This window comes from Acanthopagrus latus, chromosome 7 (genome assembly GCF_904848185.1).
Source record: "Acanthopagrus latus isolate v.2019 chromosome 7, fAcaLat1.1, whole genome shotgun sequence".
In the NCBI taxonomy this organism is placed as follows: Eukaryota; Metazoa; Chordata; class Actinopteri; order Spariformes; family Sparidae; genus Acanthopagrus; species Acanthopagrus latus.
In genome coordinates, this window is record NC_051045.1 from 29,688,339 (window position 1) to 29,700,502 (window position 12,164).

The window sequence follows — 12,164 nt, forward strand, 5'->3', positions numbered from 1 at the left end:
CTGCTTTGCCCCCGCTTCAAAAACATATCTCAAAGGGAATTAACATGAACTTGAACCTCAGTGTGGCTGCACCTTCTCTAACTGTGCATTTGGCTACATTTACCACAGTATTACCAGCCATATTAACATAGAAACAAGAGATCTCATAGAAATCCCACTGCTGACTGCACCTATGAGCTCCCCTTCCCTCGCACAAGAAGGTGCAGTTCTTTCTCAGTATAAAAAGTGCTGAATACTTCATAATAAATCTAGCAATCAGTGTCTAGAGCTCTGCTGGAACCCCACCGTGACAAAATATTGACTGTTACACTGCTTAACAGCTGTGCCTACTGGCTACGCAATCCAATCACCAGACAAGAACTTCAGTATTGGAGGATTCTGAAAAAGTCTGGATTTATTTCAATTCCCACATTTTCCTCACCTTTTATCTAAGCATGGCAGCAATGGTATGATATTGTTTTATAGGAGATCGTGGTTACAGTTAAAGAAGGAATTTGTTAGACAGAGCCAAAACCAAAAACTGAAAGAACAATATCGAAAAGAGTGTGAAGAAACATCAGTACAAACAATGTTCTATGGTACAGAGATGTCTACTGATCTAAGCATGCTAACCAGCAAGCCCAGACCTGTCTCACGACCCAACTTGTACCTCAAGAAGTGATAGTCCAATAACCCCCTTAGTTTCAGCTGGAAGACGTAAAAGCAGCAAAGTAAATGACAGAAACTCACAAAATGTCAAGAAATTAAATGTTTTTACAACTGTTTTCGCTGCCATTGAGTAAAATACAACTGCACACTGAAACTCTGAAATCAAGTTTTTCTCTTCTACTGAACTAAGACGAGCATAATAGCAGGTTGTCTGTACACTGAATTTTGCTGGCAAGTGTTGTATGTATGTAACCCAAATCCATAATAAGCCCATGTTTCCCTTTATTATTTACATTGTCTTAGCACTGGATGTAAATCTTTAGATGCCACATACCCCTGAGACTGAGTGTTTTTGAGACTATAAAGGATCTTTCAGGTTTATTCCCTGTCAGTCATGATAACATTATACTCACCAAATTAAGAGTTTCCTTTAAACTATGTCGATCACTGTCTGATAACAAATACGAGCATCAATGTTACAGCAATATGGTCATTCAATGCAAACTCACCCAAAATTCAGAAGTTTTCCCAGTTCACATCATGAATTTTCTCGAAAAAGTTCAAGTTCAAACTTTTAATTCACGAGACCCCTGCAAAATCCTATAACTGTACTCAAAATACTTTTTATGTTTCACATTTTTGAAGTTTGGCCCTCTGAGCTAAATGTCTGAATTTTTGGGATTCCTTGTATGTGTTTTCCATCCAAGACATGAACTGGGAGGCCCTAGTTGAGTTGGCATGGAATTACCCAATAAGACTTACTTTATATTTTAGAAAACACTTCTGGAAAAAATCTCTCTGATGCTATAATTGATCCTCTCTGAAGTGATGTTTGTACTTTAGCTGTGGCCCTTCACCCCACCTCTCCCTCCTGCAGACAGATTAGACACTTTACTTCAGACATTTGACTCTTCTCTTGTTCTATTGCAGGAAGCTCCTGACAGATTAAAGTACATACTGTCAAAATAGCTGAGGCATGTGAGTGTGTGTGCACCTGTGTTTGTGCATGTGTGTTAGTGTGTGTTATCAGATAGGCTCTATCTTGGAGGCAAGGGAAAGTCAGTGTGACTGCTCAACAGGGATTTAGGGTATAAACCTGGCTGACAGGGAAAACAGCTTCCTTTAGAGAGCCTCACTAAACCCTTGTGAAACACAAACACACACTCACACACAGACTGCTCCCCCACTAGCTGTCTGGGTGACTGGCACCTTGGCAGACAGTCCTGCCCACAGATAGGTGCTCTTCTTTCTCTCATTCCTCAGTACAGAGTGACAGCTTCCTTTCTGTACAGGCTAGCATCCTAACTGACGTGTCTTACTTATCTCCCCCATAGCTACAACACACACTCATGCACACCCAAACACACCATGTCACTTCACATCTGCTGTCAACCCTCCTCTCTCCTGCCCTATAAAAGAGAAGTTATCACCTGCTGAACCGGGGAGGGGCAACATCCACCACTGTGAGAAAAATACGCAGAGCATTAATGCCATCTTCATGAGAAGCACAGTTTATCGAGCAACTACCTGCCTCTCTGTCTGTCTGTCTGTCTGTCTGTCTGTCTGTCTGTCTCTGAAGACAAACTATTAACTTATTTTGTCTTCGTATTAAACACAGTGTTCTCTTGCCAGTCAGTACTGTTGGCCACACAACAAAAAATACCATAATAATACAATACACGTTGAAGTATAACTTGGGTGATATCCTATTTTTTTTCTTCAAATCTCTTGTGCAGAGCCAAACCAACATTCAGTGTATCTACGTACATGATTGTGTGAGACTCAAAGCCTACAATATCTTCTTCCTCTATGCTGCAGAGCTCCAGCGTTGCACTGGTTGGCATGTTCCTTCATATACATGTTAACACACGCATTTATTTTGACTCGGTCCCACAAATATCATTCTGCTTTCACTCATATGCATTTGAGCAGCAAACAACCAACTGTCCTACAAATTACATTTGTATACTACTAATTGTTGCTCTTCTGCTAGATACTTGTTATCTGGCATTTCACATTTGTTACTGTCCAGAAAGTGTTTTATTTATGTACAGCACAGAATTGTTCGATGGGTTACCAGGGTGGAATGTTGTAAGATGTGCTGGATTGCCTGGAATTCCTGTATAATTAGATATAGGCTGGATCAAGTAAAAAATAATAATATAGCAGAACTACTGAAAAGGCAAACATGTTGTGTCTCGTGCTTCATTTAGCATGACAATCTGTATGTATTTCTTCACAGTGCATAAACATGAACATTTTCAGTTCCAGCAAAGATCAAACACTCCGGTTACAGCATACTCATACTCGTTTGTGCTATATTGGTCAAAAACCCTTTGCCCCTTCTGGGGCAAAACTGACTATTATATTGACTATTCAATAACTCTGCAGCCTGCTGTGGAGTCACAATATATACATTTGGTACCCATTAAGAGGTTGTTGAGAGGTTGGGCTCCATCATTTATAAGAATGAAAAGAGTAGTTCTAGAATGGAACCTTGTGGTACCATTAATTCTTACCCATACTCCAGCTGAGAGCTTGTTGACATATGTTGTATAAAAATTTGCCGTCACATTGTCACAGTACTCACAGTGTCTCACAGTAGAAGAGGACTATTGGATGATTATTAACCTGTCCTTACACTAACTTCTGTGTCCCTTGCAGCTGCTGTGGATTATCTGGCAAAGAACGTTAGCCTGTCCAGTCAGCGCAGGATGAAGCTGGCTGACCACTCGGCTGTACTGGGACTGCTGCAGGTTGAGACTGGCCAGGCCTACTAGTACTGACCTAACATATTTAAACAACATGACACCTGGTCACCAGCACAACCCCCACCTCCTGCAACGATCTCCCAGAGAATGTGTGTGTGTCTGTGACATAGTTTGAGTATACGTCGGGGTGATATTTAGATTTTTCATTCTTTATGTTCCTTTTCTCCAGGGTTTAAGAATGATGCATCTGTCTAAGCTTCAAACATTCCCCATTGGACTAATGAATCCACAGCAAGCATTTCCAGTTAGCAATGTGGTTAAGTGTTTCTTTTACATTTGGCGTTATTTAATATTGCACTGTACACTGCATTAGTTTGTCTACCATGTTAACCCTTGTCCAATCAATTACAGTGAGTGTAACCTGTGACCTGCTATCTTAAATATATTTAACAATACCAGGGCAAGATGCTTCTTATGAAGTGATAACATCATGTCCTCACTACAGCAGAAATCTCAAAATGCTGTCGGCATGTGACAATGACATACACATGATTTCAGGCTAATGTCAAATTTCTGTCTGTGGGTCAACAAACAACACAGTTATGCATTGAAGACATCCTTTATTGTTGCTTCAACACTTAAACATTCTTAGTGAAACTGTAACATGTCTAAAATAGCAATAACATTATCCCCAGAGTATGAAGAATGATGTTTTGTCATAGACATCTATATGCTGTGTTACACTGATGTCTACTGAAGTTAGCATGCTAACCAGCTAGCCCCAGCCCATTTGTACTACCACTATGAACCCCAGGAGGTAATAGCCTTCATAGTTTCAGTGGGGAGATGATATCTGTAATTTCACAAGCTCTCTTAGCTTTTAATGTGGTAAGGAAATATCATTTCACAAAATATCAAGAAATTAAATACTTTGGTCTAAATAAATCCTCAATTTACTGAGCAAGATGTGAAAATTTTCCAGCACCACACACTTGTGCTTTATGTCTAACTCTCTGTCATTCCTATCATATTCATGCCTGTCCCATCCCCACCTAGTGTGTCTTCTCATCCCAGTCATAGTCCTGGTCAGAGCTGCTGGAAATAACCTGTGTACTGTATCCTCTGTTTTCAAACTGACCTCTGTCCATCACAGAATCTGTCTTCAATCCCAGTCTGGTTCTCTAAGGCTGCTAAACCGGTTGAGCTGACCCCTGTTGCCCATGGTGACTCTCCCCTTGACCCCGGCTCTTGTTGAAGGCAAACTCTGGGGCAGATATGTAAAGATGTAATAATGGATATAATGTTATCTAATGATTCTATTTTACACAAGACTGCATTGCCTTTAATGTTGTGATTTGACTTTAGATGCAATTGTTCACATTGAAAAGACCTCACGTTCAGACAAAGCACACCTTAGGTAAACACAACTCAGTTACTCAGCCAAGTCACCTTGCATATTTTTCTCGTTGTGTTGTTCTACAGCTGCATGTGATTTGATTGAACTTCATGGAAATTCAAATGTGTAGTACTTCTGACAAAATACATCACAATCCAGTTGGCAGAATAAATGTCTGCAATGTTCATTTTTGTAAACCATGGATTTGTCTAAACTTCACATTTCTTTACAATGCAAATTTAAATTTCTTTAGGTTAAATTATGTGTTGTGATAATTTGAGCCCAACTAATAACAAGATTGATATTAGTTACATCGGTTGACAAGTTCTTTTACTGATCACATTATCAAACTCTTCTGACAAAGATATCTAACAGAGGCAAGAATTTTTAAAGCTTAAAAATAAAATGTATGGTTTGGTGGTTGCTAGGATAAGCAACACTGGCAACTTTCTCTACTGGCTGCATGCCTCTGTGACTGTTCACACATTTCAAACTCAATTCACATAAAACAGAGCCAACACAACACACTTTTATAACCCAAAAATGGCACTGCTGTTAACATAGTTACACCACAACCTCTTACATAGGCAACTGTGACCAGTATAAGAATAGTACAGAATTGAAGTCCTATAACAGGTCATGGTGAACACCCTGCAAACAGGTTTTGGTGAATTGTGTCCTTTTGTCCATATCAGTGCACTGAAATAGTTAACTTTACAGGGAATTTATTTATTATGAATCTCACCAAGCATCCTTTTCTGCATTGTAATCTCATTAAAAAAGCTTATCATATATCTGCCATACAATGTGTCAGTCAGAGTCAGTGATAATGCTGTGCTTATGATTTGGGGTTAGGAAAAGATTATATTTGGCTTAAAATACCTCTTTTGAGATTTTTTGACTTGTCTGGTTATATAAATATATGGCTTTGTCGGCACAAATACAGCTGGAATTCCACAGTCTCCTTAAAGATAGCCATCGTTTTAAGCCTACAAGTGTTAAAAGGCAGTCTTGAACTGTGGTCACAGTTTCACATCTTTCTTTTCATTTCTGTAACTGTAACCTTCCCTTCCACCTCAGGATTTGAAAGTCAGGTCATAAGCATGTAATGTGAAAGTGACATATCAATATTGTACATAGCCTATGATACTTAACTGAATATATCCGTGGTTTGCATAAATGTTAACTTCCAAACATTTTATCCTGCAACTGGGCTTTACAGTTCATAGTTGGAGGTCAAAGAAGCTCCTGACCGGGCAGCTGACATCCAGTGTAATGGCCATTCCCCTCTTGGTAGGAACCAAACATTTCGCCAGGCAGCTGCTTACTAATCATTACAATGTATTGTTTAATTTCTTTCCTGTTGCCTTTAGTAGTGTACTCCTTTAATAATATATGGAAAACAATTTATTACCATGACAAACCCACAACACTATACATGATGATCATAATAATTTTGTCATTTTAATTGGCCTAGATTACAGCGTTTAGTTTTACAGTGGATAACACTTTATATTAAGGTCCTTGTAATAAGCATTAGGTAATAAGACCCTTATAAGTCCTTATACATGTAAGATGCTTATGAACAGATTATTTAGATATATCAGAAATTACTATAACAAAGTTCTTAACACTTCATAGACTGATTAAAAACCTTGAATGTGGTGTACAGTGGTAAACATGTTTATAACCATCCTATAAGGACTAATGAGGGTGTTATCACCTATTAAATAATGCTTATTATGCATTATTACGTTCTTCATACTCGCTAAATGCACTCGATGAGGAAATATTTTGCTATGTGGATTACTTTTCAATTCAACGGAATGCTCATACTAAGCATAATTGTAAAATGTGCTTGTGTGTTTTCATGTCATAATCTGCATATGACAACATGTTTTGGTTGAGGATGGTTACAGGTCAACCACATTTTGCTATGGTGCCTATGTGTTTGATCTTAAAGTTTACTCACAGCTCACTGTTGATGTATAGTGTATCAGTAAATTAAGATACTGTAAATGATCAAATAATGGACTTTACTTACCTCAACTGCAGAGAGAACCTGGCCTTCATTTGACACAGAATTATATTAGAGACAGATTGTAATTTCCTTTAGGTATGTTTCATCATCTTTTAGTTAAAGAACAGCCCTGTCTTCTGATCTGTCCTTTCTTAGTTTGCTGTTCATGCAAACTCAACACTGAACAGCATTAATAATTGAAAAAGCTCAATAGTTTTTTTAATTGGCCATTATTTGAATACTGGCTTTCATTTGAGAATTTAAGGTATATCAAATTCTGGTGTATCTGATATTACTGTGCTGTTACTGTTCTCAGCACATCATGATTAATGTTTTTCATGGACCATCAATGCAACAGACCAATCATGCTGTTATGATTTTTGTGAGCTGTGGCTCAAACTGCCGTGAGTTGGAGTGAGCTAGAAACATGAAACTTAGCACAATAACTGGAAATGGTAGTTATTTGCAGTTATTCACAATATTAAGCACATTTTTCAAAGGATAACTAACCCCCCGTGCATATTTTTCCAGTATTTTTTGCATTCCACAGTACTCAAAACTTGGAAAGAAACAATAAGTGCAATGGAATGGTCACCCAAGTCATAATTCCATGTCAGAAACTCTGGGAGGATTCACCAAATATGACTCCACCAACATAACCTCACATGACATCGCTGCAGAATGGCAGTTTACAGTGTAAACAATTTATTTTTCATACTTTTTACTTGCATAGTATTTGTGTTGTGAAACGTGCTGTAACAACAAATTTGTAGTTTCTATTTTCATTTCCAATTCAATTGTTTTATGCTTCATATAAGTATTTGTTTCTGTTAAATCGGCTGTTTTAGTTGTTTTTAAAGTTAACAGAGTTGCTTTAGAGTGTCAAAGTCACCCCTCTTCTGAAGGACCCCATGGGATCTTATTTTCAGAAAAAATATGTATGGTAGTGAATGGAGAAACAAGAGAGATCTCATTTGAGTTATGCCACGAGGTAAATATGTTTGTCAATTTAAAAGATAATTTTCCAAGTCACGAACGTCACAGTCTATCTTAAATAAAGTAAAATATCATCTGCTTTTGTGTAAAACTGTTTAGTGAACTACATCAACAACAACAACATGGGTGCCACCTCAGCACAGAATAGGTACTAAAAAAGACAAAAATCCCAAGACATCTGGCCATATTGACAATTGCAGTTCTGTGAAACAAGAATCTGGCAGTTCTGTGAGCTGCTAATTTGAAGAACCAACTCAAAAATGTCTAAGTTATGGGTTTTGGTGACCACTCAATGAGACTTAAGACACTGTTGTTGGGTATGTAGTTATAATTATTTATTTTCAGTGTAATATTTCTCCCTTATAAGATGATTAATTACTTATCTAGATACACAGGCTACACTCCAATTTTGGAACGATTTGATTCAATCCGGGTCAGGGATGATAAAATTCAATTTGATACAATTATTTTTTTCATGTAGTCATTCATTTTCTATTATAAATTAGAATAAGCCAACTCTATAAAAGTGGCATTGCTTACATTCAAACAGATATGTCAGACCAGTGAAGACCATATATGTTATTACTATTGTGTAGCTCATTATCGTGATCTGCTTATACCTCAATGTATAAAAAACACATCTGTTGTCTCATCCTTATGGATCTGAGGAACAACTATCCTGTTGTCTGGATCTCACTGAGCAGGGTCTCTCTGAACTGGATCCGTCTGCATTGGACCTCCTGAACTGGATGTCCCTGACTGTTTGTATTCTCTGGTTCCTAATAATTGGTGTATAAAATCACACCTATGATTAACAGTAAGACAAATGTTTACTACTGATAACAAACTCAAAAATTTTGTTAACTTGACAGTGTGCACTGTCAGCAATAATTCACTAGACAAGGACAGTGTGCAGTACTATCAGCAGTCATAGAATACAGCAAATGATAGCAATCAAAAGTAGACAGGTTCTAAGTCCTTAGCAATAAAACAGGCAACAGATGCGTCGAGTTGTGGTCGGAAAAGTGTTTAACCTCGTCTTTTGTGTTCCTGCTAGCGCTAGCTTTACTAGCATCCTCGTCACTTGCACAGGTTTCACCATGCTGTTTTACCAGATTAACGCTAAAATACAAGCTACCACTTACAAATGGCCTGCTTTTGGTCTAACTTTATGTCAAATCTGTGAAATCCAAATCTCTTCCAGGCTTTTTTTATTTTAGAGTTGATGCTGCATTGTAAATCTTGTTGGTGTTGTTGGACATGATGCTTTTGCTACAGTTCTGTTTCGCATCTTGTGACAAATTTTGCACTGACCTTGGAACTTTAACGAGACTTAGATGATGCTGTTAGGATGTAGCAGCATTCACTCAACAGGTTGAGGGTACATTTTAGATCAATCCAGAGGTCTGGATGTCGTTACAGTCTCTTGAACTTTAAAACTGATTTCTGATTCATATCGGTTAATTTCTACACCCCTATTCACTACCATATGTATTTTTTCAGAATTAACATCTGGAGAAAAAACAGAAGGGGCATGATTCACAATGGATAGCGGTAATTTTCCCTGACTCGTTATGACATAGCTGTGGCACTACAAAATTGTGATTGGTTAGATTCAGTGATGGTCCTGGAGCAGCAGGAATGATGAGCTCTCCACAGCATCTACTGCACTGCTCAGAGGAAGGAACAACAATGCTACAAAGTGTGTTCTGTTATTTGTTGGAAACCACTGAAGGGTTAATGGGTTGGAGGATAAACAGAAATGGAATACAGAATCTCTCCCTCGTCACATCATTCCAAAAAGCACTTGAACAATTAAAATATGCTCCTGCATTATTAAAGTTTATTTTTTTTCACTCTATGTTCTGTATTTTGAAGACATTCCAGAGAGAAGCTCAGTATTTTATACTTGGCTTACGAGACCATCCTGAGATGATTCCATGAAATGAAGCAGAACTGGGTTAATTTCTTTCCTACTAGATGCCAGCATCACTGTACCTATCGTAAGGGATATAATCACCGCCCACTACAGAGAATTTTATATCTCTGCACCTCCACAAGAGCCATGGACAATAATAGATGCTGGCTGTATTAAACTCTTGTGTATATATATATTTTTCAGTGACAATAAATCCAAGGAGAGCATTAGGGATCAAATGTACAAATATGCTCATTCAGCCACAACCCTTCTGTTTACCTCCTGGTCCTGCTTGTTTTGTTTTTGCTTTCTTTTTGGCATGTGTGTATGTCCCCATAAGAATAATTTATTCTACCTGTAGGAAGTATTAGACTAGTGAGAAATTTGTATTGGCATTTACTCCCCTCAGCCTCTTGTTGTGTCAACTGTAAAAAAAAAAAAACTGGCGTAACTGTTCATTAAAGCTCTACAACTGGACCAAGACCACAGACTTTTGCTGGCTTCCTGCTCTTCATGAACAAACACTGAAGATGTTGGTGTGTGTAAGCAATAAAATGGAAGAGGAAAATTCAGTTCAGCATGTTAGAGATCTTAAACTGAGATATAAAGCACAATACATTCTTTTTTTTTTTTTTTTTTTTACATCACGTTATTCAAGACAAGAGTTCTGAAATGATGGATAGAAGACAGATGTTAATCATTATCATTTGGCCCTAGTAATGACACGGGTAAAACTACAGGTAAAAAGAGTGTTTATAGGTAACAAAAAAAAAAGTATTCATTCATTCTATTGCTGCGCTAGTTGTTGATAATAAAGTAAATTAGTTTATGTAAAGTAAAAACAAGATGCAGAGTCTTAAACAAGCTTAGTTTAAGTGGTAGTTCTACAAACCACTTCTAAAATAAAAAAAATCGGTTAAAAAAGTGTTCTCTGACCTGAGGACACGGACATGACAGGAGGATTTTGTTCACACTTGAGAAATACAAACAGGGAATGTTGCCCTGATGTATATGTGGCATTCTATGTAATGAGGAGATGTGAAATTTGTAATTTCCTCGCAAATAAATACATCTGTTCACCTTGTCAGGGTCTACCTTAATGTGTGTTAATTGTGGTGGCTAACATGTTCATTGTTTTAGTTTTTTGCCATAATTGTAAGCGCCATAAGGGTTCTGTCTTATCAGGAGCCTATCATACATGCACAGGTTATTAATATGGACTGTTATTATTTTTACTTTTAACCAAATGTAATAAAAGCGACTCACCACTTTTCCACCTGCAAAGGTAGTTTTACTTTGGTACTTTTCTTGTGGGACATTTTCTTCCATGGACAAGTTACATTGAGGGTTGAGCATTCGAAGTGAGGGGAATTTTGGGAGGTAATTTGAAGTTTTTTGCCAAATGTTTGTTGTTTGTATTTGAGTGTGCCTACCTTCCTGTGTTTGGTATGTGCATCCAGGTCAGACTTAATTTAATATGTTTTCTATTAATATGTGGCGATAAACTCAACCAACTGTGTCTCGTGTTTCGTTAATAAATAATTTATGTCAAGGTAATCATAGGTATGGGGGAGAGATTTGTGGTCAGCCAGCAGTTTCCGTTCATGGTAATTATCACATCAACCCGTTCGCTTAAAATTTGTGTTTGTACTTTTCCTTAGAGTTGATAGTTAAGGGAGATTGTTACAGCCTTTTCCCCTTAAGCTGTAGAAGACCATCTGTGGTTGAATTACTCAAATTAGTTAGATTCACATCAAATAAAAGATGGTAGTGTGCGTGGTATTTTTTCTTCCTGAAGTTACTCATGACTCATTGTTTTTTCAACAAGTACTTTGTTACCAGTGCTGCCACAGTCACCTTGGAAAAGTAATCTGATTACTGATTACTCCTTTAAAAGGTAACTTAGTTATTTTATTGAAACCAAACAGGTAGGAGGTCCACCATTACTCTCCTTCCTGTTAGGTCGCACTCAGGTATTGACACTGTTTATCTGCCATGACGGTGGCGCGCTGGAGATGTGAGTCATTGAAAACTTTCTTTTTAGTAAACTCTGTGAACAAAAACAATGTTCTCAGTGCTGGTGTTCATGTGTAGAGACCATGGTGATACTACGAGCAAAGTTTCATGTTGTGTCGAGCCTTCTTACTGATTTAAAAAGAGCAATTTTGATGCTAGGGTAAGAGTGCCCCTGCACTCCATCGAAAATTAGCTTGCCCCAAAAAAAAAAACTAAGGTTAACCTTAAAAGTGCCTCATCTTAATTATGCTTTTACATGAAGGTTTGACTCATTCACAAATAAAGCCTGGGTTGCTTTTTGGCGAGAGTTTCAATTTAATTGTGCTTATTAAGTATACTGAAGTAGAAGTGATTAAAATAACTACTTAAAGTAGAGTACTCTACTTCAAGTAGTTATTTTAATCACTTCTAATTGAGTATACTTGTTTTTGCAATCTTTAGACTTTTACTCTAGTACTA

At 37.5% G+C, this 12,164-nt stretch overlaps 1 protein-coding gene across 3 annotated transcripts in view; it reads left to right on the plus strand.

Annotated features, from left to right (window-relative positions):
* Nucleotides 1–10,687, plus strand: part of LOC119022819 (paired box protein Pax-7-like) — an 84,663-nt gene extending 73,976 nt beyond the window's left edge. For all 3 annotated transcript variants that reach the window (XM_037104164.1, XM_037104165.1, XM_037104166.1), the window contains exon 9: nt 3,313–10,687. In XM_037104164.1, coding sequence (XP_036960059.1) covers nt 3,313–3,428 — 116 coding nt within the window. In that variant the 3' untranslated portion in view covers nt 3,429–10,687. The remainder of the gene's footprint in view (nt 1–3,312) is intronic.
* The last annotated feature ends 1,477 nt before the right edge of the window (nt 10,688–12,164 follow it).